Source organism: Cebidichthys violaceus, unplaced genomic scaffold, assembly GCF_023349555.1.
Source record: "Cebidichthys violaceus isolate CVI_PGR_0920_01 unplaced genomic scaffold, fCebVio1.0.p SCAF_5, whole genome shotgun sequence".
Classification (NCBI taxonomy): domain Eukaryota; kingdom Metazoa; phylum Chordata; class Actinopteri; order Perciformes; family Stichaeidae; genus Cebidichthys; species Cebidichthys violaceus.
The window spans coordinates 11939776-11963492 of record NW_027176705.1 but is presented as its reverse complement, the minus strand read 5'-3'; the positions used below and the strand labels follow the sequence as shown (position 1 = coordinate 11963492).

The 23717-nt window shown below is 42.2% G+C and overlaps 1 protein-coding gene across 3 annotated transcripts in view; it reads right to left on the bottom strand.

Moving 5' to 3' along the window:
* Nucleotides 1-23717, bottom strand: part of apba2b (amyloid beta (A4) precursor protein-binding, family A, member 2b) — a 58571-nt gene that overhangs the window by 12525 nt on the left and 22329 nt on the right. For 2 of the 3 annotated variants that reach the window (XM_068730235.1, XM_068730236.1), the window contains 5 exons: nucleotides 11816-12310; nucleotides 9272-10515; nucleotides 6283-6363; nucleotides 3870-3909; nucleotides 3189-3334 (listed from right to left, as the gene is read on the bottom strand). In XM_068730235.1, coding sequence (XP_068586336.1) covers nucleotides 3189-3334; nucleotides 3870-3909; nucleotides 6283-6363; nucleotides 9272-10515; nucleotides 11816-12290 — 1986 coding nt within the window. In that variant the 5' untranslated portion in view covers nucleotides 12291-12310. Of the gene's footprint in view, nucleotides 1-3188; nucleotides 3335-3869; nucleotides 3910-6282; nucleotides 6364-9271; nucleotides 10516-11815; nucleotides 12311-23717 lie in introns of those variants that run through there. The other variant, XM_068730237.1, reaches the window with a different exon arrangement.

Here is a 23717-nt window from a genome sequence, read left to right as displayed (position 1 = left end):
GCAGTAAAAATGTGATAGCTTACTGTTGCCATGGTTTCATCCTGACAAGACTTTTTTGCAGGGAAGGCAATTGTGCATGGCAGTGAGTGAGTGGATCTAATCTGAAACACAGATTAGATAAATGTGGACTGATGCCAGAAGACGTTGTCATAGAGGGCCGTTAGATTGAAACCAGCCAGAAGACTTTTCTTTGTTGCAGAACAGCCTTTGATTGGGTTGTGACCCTTCGGAGTGAAGTTATTAGAGATTTGGGATTGAAACTTTGACTACACTACACTAAACTTTGCCTTAATCTTCTGAGTCCAAACTAAGTGAAGTTACCAAGTGCGTAAGGAACCTGATAATTTGGCTCAAATAGAGACAATGTGACCAATTTTAGAGAACAAAACCAATATCTTCACTGGCATTAGGGAAGCTTCCCCTAAACCCGGTTCTAAACCGGAATCGGTTCTAAATATTGTATTGATAAGGTCCAGACCTAACGGTTCTTTAGAAGTTACAGTGAGATCTCATCGCCAACCTCTTCCTCAGCACAGCGTGAGACATCATGGCAGAGAGAACAAAAAGATCAAAAGAGTGGCTTCATTTCACTCCAGTAGATGCTGATAACTCTTGTTGTCACAAAAGCAATGAAACCCTTTCAAGTAAGGGAGGTGATCTCAGCGCTTTATCAAAGCATTTGGCGAAGAAGCAGAACATAAATGTGAAGAAATGCACAGTTTTCGACTGCTTGGAGAGCAGCCGTTCATCCTCGTGCACTGCAGGCAACGTTAGCAATGCCAAACGGAGTTCGCTAAAAATAATTGTCTAATGAATAAAAGCTAATAACTTAGCTTATTGTTTATCTGCGAATGTATTTTAAAGATTTTGGAACTTCTTGTACTAGTATTGATAGAATCCTAACGATACCCATCCTTAACTGGCACAGACAGAGTTCATTGTGATGTGCTGCTATTTACTTTTTCATGCCATTCTGATGATTGCTGATATCAGAAAAACCTGACCTGATATTTCAAATGTAAGACACATAAGTACAGTAAGTCTTCTTAACGTATTCCCTCTGGACAAACACTCTCATTATAGCATGTAACTTTCTAAAAGTAATTTAATATTTAGAAATACAGTCAAGCTTGTGTTCACATGAGAGGGAGATAAAAGAGACTGGTGTCTGGGTAGCAACTGTGCACCAAAACATCAATGCTGCATTATGGCACCACGTCACGAAACGATGTCCTTTGATCACACAAGTTACGACATTCGAGAAATGTGAGGAATGTTGAAAGTCTAAACATTTTCAGTAGCTGTTTCCGTAAAGTCAGACACAAGCACTTTGGGGCAGAGTAACTAATCAAAAATAATATGAGTCAAGCTCCTCTCTGCTGCACTGGTACCATCCACAGTATTTCTTTCACACTGCACTGGAATATCATCATCACAACAACATTAGTGAACAGCAGGGAGCAAGTGTCAACGAGGGAAATATTAGGTTCACATGCCAGCAGTCCCATTATCTAGCCAGCTGCAAACAACCAGCCCAAATGTGGCCACGCTCTTCAGCTACCCTAAAAGACCACTCATTCTTTATTTATGACTATAATGTTTTGCTCAAATCCCAAACAGCACTGATGTCCATGGAAATTGTACTAGGAGCAATCTGGACCAGACGTAAAACTAAAATTACCTCACAATAACTATTAAGTATGATGAACCATATAAACAATATGCTGAAATAGCAGGGGTTCACTCGTTTGTTTGAGTTTGTGGATCTATTTTCCCTTCCAGATATGTACAGTAATGTAAGAAATGAATTCAGAAAGTGTATTACAAATACGATCAAACATGCAGAATTTGCCATGTAAAGCCACTGGATATATTTCCTGCAGGGCTTTTGTATATTTTGAGTGCTACCAATTCAGCCTGAACTACAACAAGATGACTGTAACATTATGCTGGCACCTCTGGGGAGAAGAAGGAGAACTGCTGTCGTATAAAATGCTCTTTCAGATTGGGGCAGCACACCAACAGCACTGATCGGATGCTGCCTTCTGGGGTGCAAAAAAGCAGATCTTAACATCACTTGATGTTGGGCAATAGGCTCTCAAATAGGTGTTTTCCACTGCAGAACGTTTTTCAGGATACAGGGAACCTTTCTAAAGGAACAATCTCAATGTATTTTCCGGTACCCAAAAAGTCCCAACTCTTTAACATCAATGTTTATTGATGTTGAAACAATTTACCAGTATGTAGTCAACTTTCCAACTTGAAAAATCTGTTCAAATGTCAAAGTCGTGATACTGAAAATTACAAATCCGCTCCTCAGACTCAGTCAGGACTGCACTAAGTAACTAGCAGTACCAAATAGTTGCAGGAATTATGGGACCAGCGGAAAAGCAATCAGTAACTAAAAGTCCCCTTTGCACATTCCTGTTTGCATTTCCACCTCATCTGAAGAACCGTAAAGATTAGGCAAATTAGACCAATGACAAATTGAAAAACTATGCCGCTCGTAAAAAGGCAATTTTCCCAAACAAGGATAAAACAACACACAGTCAGCCGGTTGATATTTGAGTTTGGAGTTCAAATTAATAAAAAAGGATGCTGAAAACTGAGTGTTTTATGGTAATTTTTTTCTGCTGAAGAACAGAACAAACAATATGCAAACGTTTTTTTTTGTGCTCACTCTCTTTGTTCGCTCACCACCTCTCTATCATTCACGCTCTCTCTCTGGGTTGTTTGCTGCTCTCTTGGCTCAACTAGAGGGAACATATATTTGTCTTTAATATGAACAAACAACAAGCAATGTCCACCCCTCATCCTACCATTAATACTGGTGGTGCCCAATACTTGTTTATTTTATGAAGAAAGCTGTACACAAGTTGAAGCCGCTGCAGTTCCTGTATTTGAACAATCAGAGACATTTAGCCCTGCAAACCCTCCCCCAACAGTTCCAGAGGCGTCTAAAGGTACTACCTGTAAGTATCGTACAGGAACTAAATTAAGTCCTGAAACTGCCTATTATTTCCTTAGGTTAGTTCCTGGGAATTTTTTAATGAAAATGGCGAATGATCCTAATATAAATCTGGGCAAATCCTCCAGAGAAAATGTCAAAACTGAAAAAAATCAGCCTGCTGATAGAGACACAATGGATGTGTGTGTTTGCATGTTTGAGTCAGTGTGTTTTGGAGTACCTTGACCCTGCTGACAGCTTCCTGGGCCTGCATCATGCGTATGTTCTTGGAGGGGTTCCTCTCAGACAGCAGCTGTGTGGAGCCCAGGTAGTTAGCAGCAAAGATAATTCCATCAATCAGGTCTTCTGGTTCGCAGGGTCCTGGGACTGGGCCAGGGAGAAGCAGAGAGGATGGTGATTAACAGGGAGACATGGGGAAGGACAGAGCGCGGTTAGACTGAAGGGGTCGGGCGTGTGGTGGGGAGAGTATTGTAATCACTGCAGTCAATGTGCTGTGCAGAGAAATAGAGCCAAACGCTGTTGCTCTGGAGATGGAGATATGGCGATAACAGGCTGGATGGAAATCAGCAGCGAGATGGCCACTGGCTGTGAGCTGATGGAGGTGCAGGGCTGGTGGGAGGCTGGGCTGAGATTAATCTGTGTCTCTGATATGTAGATATGGACTCTCAGACACCCACTCGGGGACACAATGTGCTGTCATGATCTGAAGGAGCAGGCAGGCAGCTAAGCCCCTCATACATTATTAGGCTTAGATTATGCCCAGAGGCAGAGAAAGGACTGGAAGAGTTATAGCAGGCCTGTGAAATGACAGACTGAAGACAAAGCCATGCTTGGAAAGGTTCCATGCAATTAAAATATCTTGATTTCATCATTCAACAGGTGTGCAAACAGATTAACTTACCATCGACAAAGCTGGGGAACGATGTAACCTTCTTCGTTGGCTGGAAGAAATAAAAACAGGACCGATAAATGCTAAAACCGATAAAAGAAGTAAACCAGTCAAGTTTCATTCTGAACATCGTTAGGCGTTACATTTGGCTAACATCTGCTGCTTTTATTAATGTATGATACTGTATTCACACAGCATGTGTCAGTTCATGAAATCAAGCAGCAACGCCTATATATTACATTTTAACTTTTAAAAACGAGGCCTATTTGCAGGCCTCAGCTCGAATAAAGATAAGAAATACCTAATTAATTGTATAAAAAAAAATAAAAAAATAAAAAAATAAAAAACATTTTTTTATATATTTTTGAGATGAGAAAAATCATGGAACTATCAGAATACATGTTACTGGTTCACATAAGATAAGGATGGAACACAGCAGAACTTGGAAAACTCAAAAGCTCGATCTTGAAAAACAGCACTTTTAGGGTATTGTTTTTTGGAAAGTATGGGTATCCAAGACTTTTAATATGCTGGGCTCTTAGAACAACTGATATAGGCTCTATATACACAGCTATACATAGATACAGTGAAACATTTATGAAATATAGAGCATTTCAAATTAGAAAACTGATCAAATACTCCAATATTTGAATAAAAAAGTATTTTTAAAATTCAAAAACACTCTATATCACTTCTATGTATCACTCATGATGTTCATTGAATCAATAGACCGAAGATTGGACCTTTTTTGAGTGTTTTAAGCTCTTTCTATGCCCTTTTTAGTTATTTAGTTTAAGGTCAAATCCTGCTTCAGACTCTCTGTTCAGGGCTGTATCTCAGCCCCCCCTTCTCCGATTTTCACCATTGAGACATCCTTCGAACCGTAGGAGCCAATAGAATTGCCCGGAATTGAAAGCTAGATGATTGACAGCACTATTAGCCAATAAAGCTCAAAAAGGTCCAGCTCTGAAATCTGATTTGCTGAGCTTCCAACCCTCCCAAGAATCCGAGGAGTGTCGGAGAGACACGAATCGAACGGATTCACACGGAGCACCAGCAGCTGGACAAACATGAAGTGGAAGTACGGAGATATTCCATTTTTTCGCTGAGATTCGACCAAAAGTAAGTACAATATTCGATGAAAGCTGTGTGACTTTTTGTGTTCGAAGCTGAATATCTCTGCGATGGTTTACCGGGGAGAGAAATGGAAACTATGTCCGTAATCTCCGTCAGGCGCTCGTGCTTTTTCATGCTGCATGTTCGTAGGTAGCACGTTGCTAACGGAGTGTAGCAGCCTTTTTCTCCGGTCTGTCCCAGTCATATCGAGTATGATTTATGATATTTTGTTATTTGTTTGCTTGGCTGATGGGAGATGTGTTTGTCTCATGTAGAAGTGACCTAGTTCATGTTGTTCCCAGGACGCTGAGGTTTCTGCAGAACTATAACATCACTATATTCGTTCTTCGTGAGTTCTCTGCCAGTTACTTTTAACACAAAACTCTCTAAGTTTTGATGTACTCTGCGTCCAAATGGGGGACCCTCGGGTGTATTATAAAGAGCACCAGCCAAAATATTTGGCATGATGAGCAGGGAAGCCTGCTGATACACTTAATTATTAGAAAACACAGATGAAGAGAGAATCTAAAAGGAGCATCCCATCCTGTAAAACCATTCCTGTTGGCTTATGAGAGGTCATTGCTTTTTACTTCCGGGATTGTGATTCTACCCTCCCATCATGCAAGACATGATGCCCTCTTGACACTTTGACACGACATGTTGTGAAAACGGGTTAAAAAGTCGCCCTGCCAACACATGCACACAGTTACACTTACACCTTCGTACTTCTACTGATCCAGAAACTGGGTATTTGCGCCTTGCTCAAGGGCACTGAAAAAGTGCATGTGGGGAGAGTGCAAAGCGTTACTCATCCACTTCACACATCGACATTTCTGTGGGAGGTGGAAGAGAGAGGATGTAAAGGAGGGAGGAGGAATGCTATAAACGAGAGATGGCGCGCGAGCGAGAGCGCGAGCGAGAGAGAGACCTGTGAAATGTGAAGTGATTCATGGGATTCAAAAACTCATTTCAATGGATCCATTTGATCCTCTAACCTGCTCACTACACATTCAGAAAGCTTACTGTATTTAGGAGAGGGAGGTGTGTGTGAAGCCTGTACAGGAAGCAGCGGCTGCAGACATCTCAGTGAAAAATGACGCTCATAAAAACGCGAACAGACACGCTGCTTAATTACCATTACGCTATCACACCGTAAGAGAGGACACGAGCTGAGGTTGTAATTACTCAATAACTCATTTACTCAGACAGTCACACACAAATGTACACACTCACACAAACAACAATATGTGTAAACGATCTCGCATCAGCTAAAGGTTGATGAAGGAAACACTGCAACAGAACATCTTACCTCGATTACATTGTTGTTCTCCAGGGGAATGTTGAGGTCGGAGCGCTGCTGTTTTCTGGGTTGCTCTGCACTGTTGCTCACCTGGCGAGTCAACACAGAAGAACAGGTGTGAGCGGATAAGAATTAGAAGAGGAATTCTGTAAAGGCCTGTCTGTATAAGTCAAACGCATGAAAAACATTTCTGTCTGCGTTGCTGGTTAGAGTGGGAGGCAGAGGTTCAGGTTGGAGGATACGTCATGTGACTCGTGTATGTGGGCCTGCTGAGAGTAACTCTCTGGACTTATAATAACAAATAGAAAGTGTCAACCTGCAAATACAATCAAACAAAATCCTCTTAAGGTTGAGGCAGTCATGTTTACATTCTGTCTTTCACTTGTCCTCTAGCAAGCTCTTTCTTTCGTCTCGTCTCTCCTCACATATGTGGACATATTCTGAACGTCCACAGAATCACACAGAGGGAGGATTACATTTATTCCCCTGGATATCCATCTTGCGGTCCACAATTGCTCATTAGGATTCAATCGTATTACTTGCTGAAATGAAATCCTCCTGCCAGTAAAACCTCCTCCTCCTTGGTGGGGCAGTGAAAAAGTGAATTTCAGCCCATGCTGCTGTGCGCCTGGAATAGAAATTAATTACCACAAACATGACACTAGTAACCTCCTTTGCGTAGAGAGAGCGAAACATAAAGTCCTGATCAGTATTCATCATGCTGCCCAACACAGTTGTGCAAACAACCATTAAATTAATTAGACCCGTGTTGTTGTTTGGTGGGATGGATTGCTAAACTGTGTTGCTCTACAAAACTACATTCATGTTCCGACTCCAGTCCAACCGTACATGCCTTCATCTGTAACAGAAAATCTGTTTTCTACAAGTAGAACTTTATCATCAATTAATCAGCAGTGCATCAATTTTAAACCATTAGCATGATTGGCATTTACACCAAGAGCACTGGCAGCTTCTGCCAATGTGTTCTGTACATGTGAACACAGACTTACTAATGGAAATGCAAAACAAAATACAGATCAAATAAAACATATTGCAAATAAGAAGCATTAGATAAAGATACAGATATGATTGTTAGATTTAATGAACAAAAGTCCATCTGATAAATATACCATAACATATTACACAATCAGAATTATCAGTACGCTTTGGCTTTTGCAGGACTGTCAGTGGTCTTTAACAGTCTTGGGGATTCATAGAAGCAATTTTTAAATCGACCAATTTTTTAATACAGACTACAGTAATACTACATAAATAAAGTGTGTGTTCCTGCACTGCCTTTGATGACATCGAGCTCGCTTTGGCCCACTCTCTCTCATACAGTGGGACACATTTGGGCTATGCTGGCTGCCTGCTCCAAATGCCATGAAAAACAATACATGATTAATATATTTTTTTAATTTTATGTTTTGGAAAACAGAATAGGGGCAATTGTCGGGAAACAAATATTTTTCCATACTTTATTTTCTTTTTTCCAAACCTGGAAATGACTCAAATCGAATTCCACACCTTTTCATACTGGGTAGGAACCCTGTAGAAAGGCACATGTGACTACAGCCCAAAACAAACTGCAAAGCAAAGCAAAGTCTAAATGTTAGGGTTGCAAAAGCACTTGACCCTTTCCACGTTGGTGATTATACCAACATGTCACAAATAATTCAACGCAGACATACTGATGTTTACAACATGTGTGTAGATGACCTCTACGTCCGTCTGTTTTGTAATTCTTCTTATTCGTAATCTCTTGACCCACACTGTGCTGCAAAGCTGTTATTGAAGTCATTGCTGCCCTAGTTCATTCAAAGGTCAAGCTGGAGTGCTGTAAACACAACACTGTATTTGATAACAGAGGACGAGGCGACCGGATCGACTCAGTGAGTCTGGAAGTCATCTGAATCTGCAGTGTGCTGTACGCCCTGCAGATTTAATCTAATTACACTGTCTGACCCAGTTCTGTGTTCAAAATGAGCTACACAGTGAATGCAACATGTGCACTCTGTGTTACTTGCTGATACACACAGGTGTGTATACACACACACACACACACACACACACACACAGGTGTGTGTCAGCATGCTGCCCACAGGAGACTATCCCTGTTCTGCTTTTAGAAGATGGGGGAGCTCTGCATGTGTTCGAGTCCATTGATGTGACTGTGTGTGTACTCATCCAGAGCTGAGATGAGGAGGGGCACAGCTCAAGGTAACAGGGGGGAGGGGAGAGGCTCCAGCTATTCTCGGTGGCGATGAGCAACATGTCGTGTAACTCATCTCTAGCTTCTCACCATAAAGCTGCCACAGACAATGAAGTAGCTGTACTGTACAGTACATTTTCTGCAAAGGTACTGGCCTGATATAGCATTATTACGTCAACGCTGTTTTTCGTATGTTCCGTATTTCCTCTGTGTGCCTTTGTCTGTAAATGGAGTCCTGATTCAACACATTAGTAATGGGGTCTGGGATTCAGTGGCTTTTCTGGAAATTCAACTAGTTTTCACCGTATAAAAATAAAAATGATGGCAGAATTCCATGTTGCTGTTTCAGATTAGGATCCTGATATTGTGCATGGCATTAGTGTTATTAATGACACCTTTTAAAAGGCTTTAATGAGGCTATATCACACGTTTTTAACAATGTCTTGACAAGGTGAAAATGTTTAGTCGTCGACTTTCAACACTGTCATCAGACTGCAAAATTAAACTTTTGGCCGTTGCTCAAAAAGAGTGAGAGTGATGCGGAGTCCCTCTCTAAAACAATCTAGCACACGTCATTTTCAGTAAATGACAGACAGCAGGCGGAAAGTAAACATCAGTATGTCGTTGTTTTTAGGATTATCAACCCAAAACTTTAAGAATAAAGAGTGATCCTTAATTGGGTTGGTTGTTTTTTCAAAAACAAACCAACAGGGATGGTGATACTGTAAGTGGGTTAATGGGAACAAAACAATGTTCAAAGCTTTAAGCTTTAAAAAAGAAGCTCACCTGCTCTGGTGTCCATCTCTGCCTGTCTTCAGGCGAGCGTGCGTGTGCCTTGATGCCCCTCTGGAGGTCAGGGTTGTTGTGGTGCATGGAGGGCAGGTTCAGGGACTTGGGCCTGCTGTCATGGCGGTGGTGAGCTTGTGGGTAGGGGGCTGCGTCCGGCTTCGGGTGAGGGTAGTCGCTTGGTGCAGGGTCCTGCAACAACTCCTCTGGGCTTTGGTCAGTGCCACTGCTTAGACTCCCCATGCTCATACTCATCTTGATCTCCGCAACAATTTGATCAATGTCTTCCTCCGCCTCCTCCCCCGTCTCCCCCTCTACCACCAGCACCTTACGGCTACGGTACGGAGAGACTCGCACCGAGTTCCCATTGTCCTCTGGGGCGTAGTAGTCTCCAGTGTAGGCCCTTCCATGTCTCTCCTCCTCGTCACCGTCCTCATCTTCTTCCTCATTAGGGCAGTACTCCTCGCTCTCTGCCTCCCCCTCTTCCTCCCGGGTGTGTGGGGTGTCTTGCATGGAGGGTTGGTGGTGGGGATGGTGGTGATGGTCGAGGATGGGTTCTGGTCTTCCATTGTATATCTGTTCATCCGGATCTTGCTCCACTACCTCGCAGCGAACCTCGCCCTCTCCCTCACCCCACTCCTCCGCCCTGTGGCTCTCTCGTCCCACCCACTGCTCCTGCCTGACCTGGCCCTCCTCCCTCCACTCCTCCCTCGCCTCCTCATCTCCCTCTCTCCACTCCTCCCTCGCCTCCTCATCTCCCTCTCTCCACTCCTCCCTCGCCTCCTCATCTCCCTCTCTCCACTCCTCCCTCGCCACCTCATCTCCCTCTCTCCACTCCTCCCTCGCCTCCTCATCTCCCTCTCTCCACTCCTCCCTCGCCTCCTCATCTCCCTCTCTCCACTCTTCCTTAACCTCTCCCTCCTCCTCCTCTGTCCACTCTGTCCTCTCTGCCCCCTCTCCCCCCTCTCCCTCCTCATCCTCCACCCATTCTTCCTCTTTCACCTCCCCCTCGCCTTCTCCTTCTCCCTCCCCCTCCCCCTTCTCGGCCCACCCTTCCACGGCCTCCTGACATTCATCAGTGTTGGCTCCGCCCGGCTGAATGCTGGTGACACAGTCCCCCTGGCTGTGGCTTTGGCTGTGTTTACATTCTCCCTGGCTGCTGCAATCCATACCTTCCAGGTAGCTGTCATCCTCTGGGCAGTAGCGGATGTAGTAAGTCACACCTTCATCCTCCTCTGCCAGCCCTGCAGGGATTTATGATCACAAACACATGTTTCTTTAATATCTGGGACTTCTTTATTTATATCCCAATAAGCACTGAGCTACTAAAAATTCACTTGTACCTAGGATGGGGACCGGTTCCAAATATGTAAGAGTCCTGTGATTCATTTACATTGTATTTGTCACCATCAATGAATCTTACTATGAATCTCAATACTAAGCGCCAGCCGGGAACTTTACGATATTCATTTTAGATTCTAACAAAAAAGGTTTTGATTAACAAGTTGCGATTCATTATGCATGTAGATTTTACGACCACCAGCCTTCAAAACAACGTGAGCAGTATGATATACCGTCTGTATCAGTCCTGCCCCCACATGCTCTATATGAATGTGTGCGTGTTCACTGTTGAAAGATAATTTGAATATATTTACAGCCATTATACGGCTTAGCCCTGCCGTTTGAGGGGGGGTGATGTCATGGGTTCTGTAATTTATTGATACTATGTTCACGTCCTGCAAAAGTAGTGTAAAAATATCGCCAATGAAAGCAAATCAACTGCTAGTTCTCGTGTCTGAACTGAAAAGCACTGCTAAAACAATGTCTATTACACTATTTGAGAGCCAAATACCAGATGAACAGTTGCTAAAGTACTATGCCTGTGTTGTACATTTTCTATACACTGTGAATCATAAACATGCAAGTGTAGTCGGCACACTGTAGTTGTTGTCATCATCATTGGTTAGTTGGCCCCCGAACAGTAACAACAGTATCTAGTAGCAAACTCATCACGTTATGTTTTGAACACACCTGATGCAACTCAGCCGCCCTTAATGTTGGATCCTGAGCAAGTACCTTTTTATCAAATAATTAGTGAGCTGTTCGTCATAACTTTTTATTTGTGAATAAATATAATGAATTCAATAGTATTTGCCTTAAGTTTTCTAAATCTTTTGATTTACAGAATATGATTTCACAGGGCAATCATTGCCGGAATAATTAAATGTTCAGATGAAGGCTGTGTTATGTGTAAATACTAGAATTATTCAAGCATAGCAAGTTTTGTCTTTACGTATAGTAATACTAATAATAGTCCAAAATGCATAGTTTTAAGTAAAAACCTTCAAGGTTTCTGTTACTTTTTAGTTAGGGTTATTTATCTTTTCCAAAACAGTGCATGCTCAACAGAGATTAAGATTTTGTTGTTCCCCATAACATTTTATCAAACAGAAATGAATAGAGTGCCCAAAAATCAATAATGGAAGAATGGATATTGGAGGGGTAATAATGATGAATTATCCACATGATCAACATCGTACTCACCGTCATCATAGTCTTCTTCTTCATCTGAGGTGTTGTTAATGTAGTCAGAGCTGGAGTCGTCATCCAGGCTGTCGGCTCCACCGTGGAAGTCTGCCCGGCCATGGTAATCTTGGTCATGTTTATGCTCTGGCGTGGAGGGTGTTGCTGGCCGCTGGTCCTCTCGTTCTGCATCTGCTTGGGTGCTGTACCGCTTCACTTCAACATCTGCAGCTACATCCACTTCCGGATGCTTGTGACTCAAGTCTTGAGACTTGGGAGAAGAATATTGTGCCTTACAGGAACGGGGGAGGGGTTTCGGTTCATGTGACGCTTTTGGGTAGCGAACTGGGCGTTGCCGAGGAGGGAGGGCTTTCCGATCACATGACTCTGTAGGACGTGGGGTGGGACAGGAGGCGGGACCTGGAGCAGCCATACTGTGTCCTCCGCTAGTCCCCGGCCTCTTCCTATGAGCCATGACTGGCTGCTTAGAGGCCATGCATTGTTATTGGTTTGATCCTAGAAGACAGATACAGACACAGTGTTAGAGCAACTTCAAATAGGACGGTTACAATAAAATAGATAAAACATAATGTTTAAGGCTAAAGACAGTAGGTGTTGGAGCTTTTAAAACGAGTGCCACTGTGTTTCAGCGGAACAAGAAAATGTATACAACCCCACATAAAAATGGCAAACCTGCTCACAGCAGAAGCCCTTTAAACACACACACACACACACACACAACATAGTCCTCCATTTATCTTGTTCTGAACTTTGCATACAGCTGCAACACATTCTCAGCGCCTGAGAAATCAATCTACTCCTATAATTGAACACGGCAGTCTCTGTTTCACATTCAGAGGAACTCTTTTGTGTGTATTTAGCACAACTTTGGCTTCAAATACAGTGGGCTCAATATACCACTCAGACTCAGCTTTAGAACAATAGACACAAAGAGCAGCGCTGTTCTAAGCATACCGCCTTCACATAAACCTAACGGGACACTTCTAGAGAAACAATCAATAGTTTAATAAAGGTCACTTCCACATCGGTGCTGCACATGTGCCCTGATTACATGGCAGAAGTCAAGACTTACTGATCCTTTAGTAGCTTGCTGGCTGAGAATGGTCAACCATGGAGACAAAAACCTGGTTCAGAAGTGCAGGTGAGAAGACAAGCAAGGAGCCTGATCTGTTGCATGAGACTAAAAAACCAAATGTACACGTTATGAAGTCGAATCTCGGCCCACGTGTGTGTGATGTCATTGCTGTGATAAAACAAATGCATCATTTGACCATCAATAACTAAACTAACAAAATCATGGCCAGTCTTTTAAAAGTTACATAATCCAGTTAAATAACCCACAAGGCTTTGTAGCATTGATGTATTCATATTTGAAGCAACAAAGCAAAGGCTACGCAACTGCAACAGCGAACAGGTAGAATGTAAAACAGAATGTAATGGAAGTTATTAAAAAAGGTACCCAAAAATCATGAACAAATCCTAGAAGAGACATAAAAATAAACACACAAGCAAGCAAGCCAGCATCAGCACACACAAACCTACAGATCCCAGGATGAGTGCCATAAGTGCACTTTGCTGTTGGTTGTACCGCATTTTAACAACCAACTACACAAAGTATTTTTCTTTCTGTCAAGCATGCCGCGTCATCCTTTTTGTTGCCATCCCAACTCTGTTGTGCCATCCAGTTGCCATGAACAACTGCCCTCAAGAGGGGTGTTGTTGCTGCTTTCACCCCTTTTTCCTTCCCCTTTACCATAATTACATTTCCCATCACCAGAGATTACACTGGTTAACTAGCTCTGCACAACCTGACACCAACACATCCCCTCTAAAACACAACCGTGGAAATACAGAAAGGAGTATAAACACACCCACACACCCACACACACAGTTAGTTATTCTACAGGTAGCCAAGTCAGAGCACAAACATTACATGTGCACAGAGGGCACAAGCTGCTGTCTAAACATACATGTGTATCATAAATAAATATGAGCACGTCCATGGTGCTTACGATCACACAGTATTTGTAAATGCACACACATACACATGGATGCACATGTTCTGTACGCCTGATCAAATATAGCAACATGTGCATATAATGAAGCAAATTTGTTCATTATTTAAAACAGCATGTGGTGTTGCATTACAAGGTGTTGACTTAATGACTGAAAAGCGACCTCAGTTTGTTAACATTTAGGAAACCGTTCACTAACTGCATCTCTTACCTGAGGTCCTGAGCTTGGATGAGGGATACAATAAGACTGGGATCTGCTGGAACAACGGCCCCATCCTCCCTCCCTCCCTCCCTCCCATCTCTCCTCCCTTCCCCCACCAGCTGCTACACAGCATGCACCTCCCTGACTCCACCCTCCTTCTTCCTCCACATTACATCCCAGCCTCCTCCTGCAAAGACCCAGCCCCTCCAGAGCTGGGAGTAAGGATTGGTAACTATTGGTAACTGCATCCCTTAGGGACCGATACCCCCTGACCTCCTCTTTGTTGGCGTCCTACATTGAAAAACCTTGTTTTTGGGCTAATATTGTCAGATTTTTGCCGTATTTGTGTTTCATTATCATGTTTTTGTTTTTGAAATTTCCAGAGTGCCATTACAACTGCTGTGTGAATTTATACAACATACTATAAGACCCACGCCAGGTGGCTTTTCCTAATTCTACATGTATTTCCAATGTGACTGTGTTTATTGAATTTGCATGCATTTGTACATCACAAGACACACAGGGGATTTATCCCACCTGTTTAGTAACATTAGGACGGATGTAGAATGAACATTCAACAGTACAAGTGTGCTTATACACACAGTATGTGTCTACATGTCACGCGGTTAGTTTTCTAATGGCACTTTTAAGACCCTTCAGTTCTGTTTGTCTGTTTACCAAAGATCCATATCCTCCACTTTAACTTAATGAACACAATCACCAACTCCAAATAAATGATACATTTCTTTTGACATTTTGGGGATTTCTTTTTGCATTTTAAGTCACAAAGATCCCTAGACAAGCATTGCATTCTTTATGCATTTATTATCATGTTTCGTTTGTCATTACGTGCAGAATCCTAAACCATTATTAAATGGTGCCTGCTGCGCAACAAAATACCATTAATTGTACTTGGTAATTAGATCAGGAGAAGATTTGTATTATCGTTGCTACTGAAGGAGAAGGTGGGTTTACACACTCCCAACTGACAACAACTGACACTGGCTTGCTCATGAGCACGTTTACAGTTTCCTTTTTTAGTTTTATTGCAAAAAAAACCAATATCAGTTAAGGGACATGGTGATCAAAAAGAACATATAGTTTGTTTAATCCAATTCATTTTGCTGTGATGTTTTGACCCAGTCATCAATTTAAACTAAATAAATTAAGTGGACATGTCCTCTGGACATGATGCTCTAAGTCAACAGTTGGCAGTCAGGCTCCATTGGACCATAGGTGACCACACAGGTGGCTCTAGTCAGCTATGGACAGGAACTGTTGATGCTGAGTAGCACGATGGGGGGGGGGGGGGGGGGGGGGGGGGGGGGCGCGGCAGTCGGTGAGGGCGATCTGCCTCATTGAATCACTGATGTCCCTTATTGCAGTGCAGTTTCTCTGCATTTTATATTCTTCTTTGATAAGCAAAATATCACAAGGTGATTAAGAGAGAAAAAGTGAAAACCTTACAGTGCCCTTTGCAATTATTTTACATATTCTCAATTTCTTCTTAAATAATATTCATAGTGGCATGAAATGGTTGGCTAGTTTGTTTGTTTGTCTTGCTCCAATATTATTTTGAGTTCAATTCTACCGACTAGTCATTTTCTATTTTGTGAGCGGAGAAAGTTTGTAAATGTCTGTGGTCAGCTGGTGGTCAGCTGTAATGTTAGGCAACATTAAACAACACATTCGTCCTTTATGTTATCACTTATTGAAATTGGCTTTGGCCATGCCCTTCATCTAATTCCTCAAATCATAGACCAAACAAATGTCTCTTTGCATCTGTTCTTGTTTTTTTCTATTCTTCCTTCTTCGCTGTCCACCCTGTGCTGTAGGCAAACTAAATATATCTCTGTGTCCTTGTTCCACAAATCTTTGCTTTTCAAGACTTCATAAGCTGTATTTTGAGTGTTGGCAACTGAGGACATTGCTCTGACATGGTCAGCATTTTAAACTCGTCCACCAGGACGCCCCTTCTTTCACAACTCTAATACAACAAAATAAGACCTCGGGAAGATGATGCGTTCGTATATTGTTCTGGCTTCTCCCTACAAAAAATCTAAATAGCCCAGGTGCATTTAAAAGACTGTTTAAACCAGTTAGTCTCTTCAGGACAGGTTGTTTCTATGCATGAACATATTTCAGCCCATTTCTCACACACACACACACACACACACACACACACACACACACACACACACACACACACACACACACACCAGTACTAGCAGCAGCCTGCAGAATCCCAATTGTCTGTTTTAAGCAGCAGCCGGGCACCATGTGCAGGGCTGTCTCCAAGTTGCAGACCTCTTCATGTCCGCCACAAAATGGATAAAGCTTTAAATTACCCTCAGACCCTGTTCTGCCAGACGCACGTCTTAATCATGTGTGTTTGCGTGAACGTGTGTAGTGTGTAGTGTGTGTATGAAGAGGTAAAAGAAGGGCCGACAAGAGCACAGGAGGGTGAGAGAAGCAGTCCGGAGGCAGCAGATGGCTTAGTCAGAGTGAAGGTCTCGGGAATACTAATGTCTCTCTGTCTTGACTTCTAAGATACGACCTCTGTTCACACCAGAGAATTAGACAGTCAGGCTTCAACAGAGAAGAGACAAGACAGGACGGACGAGTGGGAAAGAACCATGAAGAGAGAAGATCATCAGCCAAACTATAACATGATTATTGTAGTCGTCTATGGAGCAGGACAGAAATAAGGATCTCTATTGATTCCATTAGCCTGTGAATGAACAAATCCTCTTAGGGTGTGGGAAAGTAAGGATCAAAATCACTGAGGTATTAAAAGTTGAGATGAAATTAAAATGCCTTTAACTCTTTTCGATCACATCCCCGGTCATACTGCGCACATATGCATTGCACAGTTCATTGCATAAACATCAATTAGATGATTGGAGTGTATACTTTTGCATAGTGATAGATTAATATCACAACATCTACTTTATAGTGAAATACATTTCAATCATATAGCCCCACCCAAGCTTTTCAGTCACAGGTAGAATGAATTTAAACTTTTTTTTCTGTGAGATAAAGCATGATAATACATGTCATGAATTTGACATCCTGTTCTTGACATATACGTACAAAAAGTAAGTCTAGTTTGGTTGAACAGTTCCTTCTGAAACAAAACATCTTGTTCAAAATGTAACCAGAGAAGGAGTTGAATGAATTATTTAGCTAAGTAGATTCCACAAGAAGTGGGCTCTTGTCCTTTTGCAGGAAACACTGCTATCAGTTGAAGGTCATTGAAGCCTTAGTCTACATAGCTAACCGCAGTATTACGATACGTTATTATTATGATTCTGCTGCTTTGACAGAATCAGACAACACTGATGGCCAAACCATATTTTGCATGCTTGATCACAATATAAAATGGTTATCTGGTTATCACAAACAAGTAATTTAAAACCAGTACTTCTGAGAAGTGCCCGAGGGGAATAGAAAGTAAAAGAACATTATTTGGCTCTGCTCTAACGGTCGTGAGGATTCAAGTCAATCTATTTTGTTATATTAAACTGATTGCTAAAAGCAAGCACAAAGCACATTCATAGTTCTGGCTTGACAATATAATGCTACTGTGACTGCAATACTAGCTGGTAACTGTTGACATTAAATACATTCAGCTACATCTGTGTGGGTGTATGTGCCCATACTGTGGTCTAAATGCAGCTAGCAGCTCATTTTTCACAATGAAAGGAAAAATGAGAACCATCTGGTGAATTTAAAGTTAAAAGCAGAGAAACAGGGATGGAATACGGAGAAGTTCACTGAGTTTCCAGAGAGGAAGTGAGAATGGAGAGAAATAATCTTCTCTATTTTTTATTTTTTTGAAGATGGAGACCTGGCAACCTGCTGCTATTCAGCACAGAGGAAATTGCTGTTTAAATTGAAGAGTGATTTCTGCTCCTGCTCGCTCCCTCTTTCGCACAAATGGACACAAAGATTTGCAGAGAAAAATATAGACATATGGTGCAGTTTATTGTCTTAAAAAGACCGATATCCCACAAATGCCTAAATAGATACATGTCGGCCTAATGGGATGTAATAGAGGATATTTCCATCTAAACCGCATTTAATTAGGGGCAAAATAAATGTACCCATTCTTTATGGCTGATAGAAATGCATGGGACACATCATATTAGCATTGAATGGTGTAAGTCACTAAACAAGGTCTTCAAAAGCATCAGTACTGTTCCGTTGAGTGAAGCCAATGCAGAAATGTCTTAAACGTGCATTCTCTCTACTGACCAACAGGGGGAGACTCCGGTTGCAAAAATATATATAAAAATGAGAAAATCACTCTACTTCTCACTTGATTTATTACCCCAGTAAACATTGTAAACATTAGTTTATGGTCACAGTCGCTAGTTTCAAGTCTTTTTCAACTCAGCATGATGTTCATTTGGTAAATCATGGTCCATTTTAGAGTAAAAGACACTATAAAGCGGAGTATGCTTTAGGGCGGGGCTACTGTGATTGACAGGTGGCTGCCGCTACCAAAGCCATATAAGGCGTCTCTACGTCACTCCTGTGCATTCTAAATATGGTAACTTCCGTTCATTGGTTGCGAAAACAACAACTATGCAACAGCCGTAATCCAAGATGGCCTTTTCCAAATCGCCGAACTCAAGGCTCCAAAACGGCAGTCCACAAACCAATGGGTGACGTCAAGACGACTACGCCCACTTCTTATATACGTCTATGTTCCAACCCGAGGCATTCTGGGATAGCCTCCAGACCCTTGCAACTATAACAAAATGATGTTGTCAGCATCTACTTTAAGTATCTCTTATATTACTTAAAATATATTTTTCAAGCCAAAAAGATCAAAGCATCTGAGATAACTGCATTTAAACTTAAAAAGACATATTTTCCTAATATTAACCTGTTTTTGCAAATTGATTTGACTGTTCCCTGGAATACAGTGGTTGATGGTTTGATGCCTGACTAAGTTGAATTTATCTCCTAGAGGCCATATCGTGTACAGTTGGGGAAAAAATATTATTTCCTAGGAATCAAACTGATTTCTGTTGGAGATATGACACCAAATCAGAATCAGCCTTTGAGCCCAATGATTAGGACCACAAATAATGTTTGATTCACTGTTTTCATCCTGGAAGGAAAAAATATTCTTTCAATCTGTGATAGAAGTAAGAAGCAAACTTCTTCCCTTTTAACTGGGAGTCAAAGATTAACCACTGCAGCCATCCTACCTTCTCTTATACAAGTGGCAGCATAACTGCAATACACCCACTTCCTAATGTATCATCTTGATACTATTTTTCCAAAGACCATCTGCTTTAAGTTTTCACAGACCGTTCAAAAGAGTAAATTCAAGCATTATGGGGAGAACTTTCTGAGGCACTCAGTAATCCACGAAATAATCTCCACTGCCCTTCATGAAGCAGCCACCCGTCATCTTTATTGGGGTCAGCTATGATTAAATGATCTTGTAAACATTTAACTGTATAACATTTGACTACCCTCACAGCATTTCCACATTGTTAAACATGTGTTGATAAATTGCGTAATAACCCGATCGTGCTTGAGCTATGCTGCTTGTAAATAAAGAATAAAAGGCTCTATCAGAAAGAGACGGAGCGAGAAAATGAGTTTCCTCTCAGCTGTCTCATTGAGATTCAGCGTTTGTTCTCCTTACAGCCTCCCACTCGCTTCAGGACCACGACGACAAGAAGAGCGAAGCGGGAAACAGGAAGAGAAGGAAAGCAGAGACTTGGTGAGCAGCAGGAACGGCAAAAGGACCACAGAACTTGCTCCCCCGCCATTCTGCCTGCCAATGTCCATCTCGCCACTTCAAGCACAACAACAGCACAGACACGCCCTCCTCCTTCAGCCTCGACTGTTACCATAGCAACTCTTTGTTTTACCAGTCTCTCAGAGGAGGACTGTCTCAACCAATCGTCAAAGTAATCCCTACTACAGAACAAACACATGCACATTGTTCAAACCGATACAGCCTTTTGTACAGCAACACAAGAAGAGGCACAAGAAATGGCAACACCGTTGGTGTGTGCAGTAAATTCGCCCCCAATCAACAAATGAAAGTAGAGCGACGACACCAGATGGACATTTTTCTTTTTGCGTGGCCCTGCATCAGAGGACCACGTTGTCTAGGTTCAAGAAGACGAGCAACAAGCCTCAACACAAAGACTACGGGAGAGACCTTCACCAGAACAAGGGAGAAATGGATTATTGTCACCTCAAACACACAAGTCTGGATCTATCAAATTAAAGACAATATCAACATTAAGGTAGTGAAGAAAAGCATTGCTTTGCTGATGTTTGCCTTTAGCCAAGCTAGCGCCATGGTTCTAGGGATGGCCATGATAGTCAATCCACTACTTTGGGTCAGACTGAAATATCTTCACAACAGTTGGGTGGATTGCATTTTACGGACATTTATGGTACCCATAAATGTATTTGATGATCCACCATGAGGTTGACATTTGTAGTTTTGAGTAAAATGTCTTGAGAACTAATGGATGGATTGCCGTAAAAGACATGCCGAATTGTATCACATTTGATGATATCATAACTTTTCCTCTAGCACCATCACCAGGGCAGATTTGTATTTATGACCAAAAACCAAAAAGTGAAGAATGTTTGTGCACTTCGGCTGGCTGTAGACTATGTGGTGTTTCAAGTCAAGATGCAAGGCAAATGTTTTTGACAAGTTGGCCTTGGAGTAAACAAAGTAATCAGCTAAATACATTTTAGGAATTCTCACAAAATGTACCACAGCAAGAGAAGAATATAAATTTAGCATTTTTTAAGACTTGTTGCATGCAACCACTAAATGCACCTGAGCAAACTACCAACCAGGTTAACTCACAGTACGAACACATCCCTCAGTTTGTGGGCTCTGAGGCTGGCCAGGTGGCACTCTGGGGCTAGGTTGGCCTACATTTTAAGCAGGAACATGAAACACTCTCTAAAGTTTGCCTGGCAACAAGCCCAGCTTGCAGGGAGCTAAACACAGCTAAATGGCCCCAGTGGGAGACAGATACTGGGGCAATTTCACAGGGTTTAATTGAAGCTGTCAACGGGGTTTGGTTACTGATGAGAGAGAGAGAGAGAGAGAGAGAGAGAGAGAGAGAGAGAGAGAGAGAGAGAGAGAGAGAGAGACACACACACAGATAAAAAGCATTAAGTCATTTTAATATGGGAAAATTGTGAATTTGGGGGTAAAAAACAGTAAGAGCAGCGTTGACATCCCCCATTCATCGTGTTGTGAACTGCCACCACGGCACACACGCTAGCAGCAGGGAAAATATTTTTTTTTGGATTTAATGAGAAATCCTCCCACACCACTCTCCCCCAACCAGGCAGAAATCTGACAACACAATAAATGAGTATTAATCCAACAGCCAAATAAAAAATGAGGGAGATAATAAAGATGACAGAGATGTTGCTAATTAAAAATTATGTTTGTTTGTTCTTTCTGCTGATACAACATGGAAGGAAAGCATGCAAGACGGAAAAAATATACGCTATTTATTTTAGTTTGAAAGGAGATTAGTCATTTTATGTGTGGATCCTGACAGAAACCGGACAGAGAGCATAAATCTCAGGAAATGAGACGTGAGATTGAAAATTTATCTGAAAAGCAAAACAGTGCATTTTTACATTTTCCTAAACCTTTTATTTCTCATTGGTAATTTAAATAATCAGAATAAATTAAGTTATGATCCACGTTTTAATTATGAAAAGAGAGATTTGTGTAAAGTCTTTTGTTTTTATACTTTATACGTTGCAGGTTGACTTTAGGTTAGGGACAGAACGAGCTACAGGTCTGATTACTTTATGTTTTCTGCAATAAAATTAGCTGCACACAGTTAATCTTGCTTTTGACCAATGTTGAAAGGCTTTTTTACTAATTCAGCCAATAATGATAACACAGATTTCGACACATACATATTAGTAATATATCAATATCAGTGTTGGTGCAAAAACTCTGGTATCATGTCCTCTATCCAGGTTTTTGTATTCACTGAAAATATGAAGAGGACTTTTGGCTCCAACTTCCAACCCTTGAATGAGTAAAACCATATAAAGAAAGATATATACTACATGGACCTCTGCAAACAGCCGTGGAGCAGAAAGGGCAATATACACTGACTCCTGAATGGTCACTCAAAGTCTGGAAAGATGAAGGTGAGGATTGCTCCCTGAATGACACAATGGTCCACCTGGTGCTCAGTTAGAGGTCTTTCACGGCTCTGCTTTTATCGATCCCTATCCAGAAACGGCTCCTCGGGCCCCTAATCCTCATTCTTTGTCAACTTTCAATCACCAGCAGCTATTTCACTCTTTTAACCTCCACGAGGTCCTTTCAAACCAGAACAACGGCAACGGCTTGGAACTGCTGCGTCAGGTGACTTCTTGTTAATGACTGGCATTATGGTTCATAATTACATTTACAGACTGGACAATACGCCGCAGTATCAGCTCTATTCTCCAAGAGGCAGCTCAGATATCAGACCACGGCAAAAACAGCGTGTACTTCTACTCCCACAAAGCCGTCTTGTGTCTGAGAAAAATGCAAATAATATTCATGGAATGTGGTGATGGTCATTGTATTCAGTGACAGCGCAGAACAGAGCAAGCAATATTGGGCCGGGGAAATATCCCCTTATCGTATTTGAGAGACAGACGGGCTGAGCGGCAACGGCCGGGCCCGCTAATGCAGTTTGGTGGCATGCACATGAAATAACTTCTGGGTCCGGTCAATCAAACAGCCCCTCAGGGAAAACGAGTGAAAAATATTCATCAGCTTTCACATCACAAGGAATACAAACACACACACACACACACACACACAATCAGCCTTAGACTTCCTTTTTCCTCATCGATACATGCTTAGGCTACATGAGATTGAAACGCCTTGGAAACACCACAACAAAGTGTTGATTCTAATTAACTGTTAATTGAAAACTAATCTAGGGCGCTCGATTCTCCCATTTGTCAACGATTGCTTCTGAGGAACACAACAGGGTTGAATGTTTTACTCTTCTTTGCTCTGCAGCGGTGCGATGCGTTAGCCTAACCTGCACACGTCTGCACGTGCTGAAACGGACCACGAGAGCATGCGGGCGGCACAGCTTTGTGTGTGCTTTTGTTTGGTTTCAGTATCGCTGCTGGCCAGCTGACAGAGCCGAGGACTAATCACGCACACAGGCGTCTGCACGGCCACACAAGAGGAGCAGCAGCACCGCTCCTGACAAGAACAAAAAGATAGGCAGACACAAAGAGGCTTGCTTTTGATCGTTAGTCCAGTCCCCATGTTGCAAGGACATCCGTGTGTGCGCATTTAGGCCTGTATGACAACGTGTGTGAACAGTTGACACCGTTAGCTCTAGTATGTTGCATCTGCCTTCGTGTGGTGTGTGCAAAAGCGTGTGTGTGTGTGTGTGTGTGTGAAATTGTCACATCAATCCTCCTGAAGCAGTGGCAGGTTCAGGTGGGGGTGTCACACCTCCCAGCATCCTTTATGCTTTACTGAACCCAGGGGAAACACACCGAGTCGGATTGAAAGATTGAAATCTGCCCACTAAACTCACACACAAACACACACAGAAACAAACACATAACACATGCCCCCATGTCCCAAAAGCAGCTCTGTAGGCTTCCGTATTCCCCAGCAACTGTTCTTTTA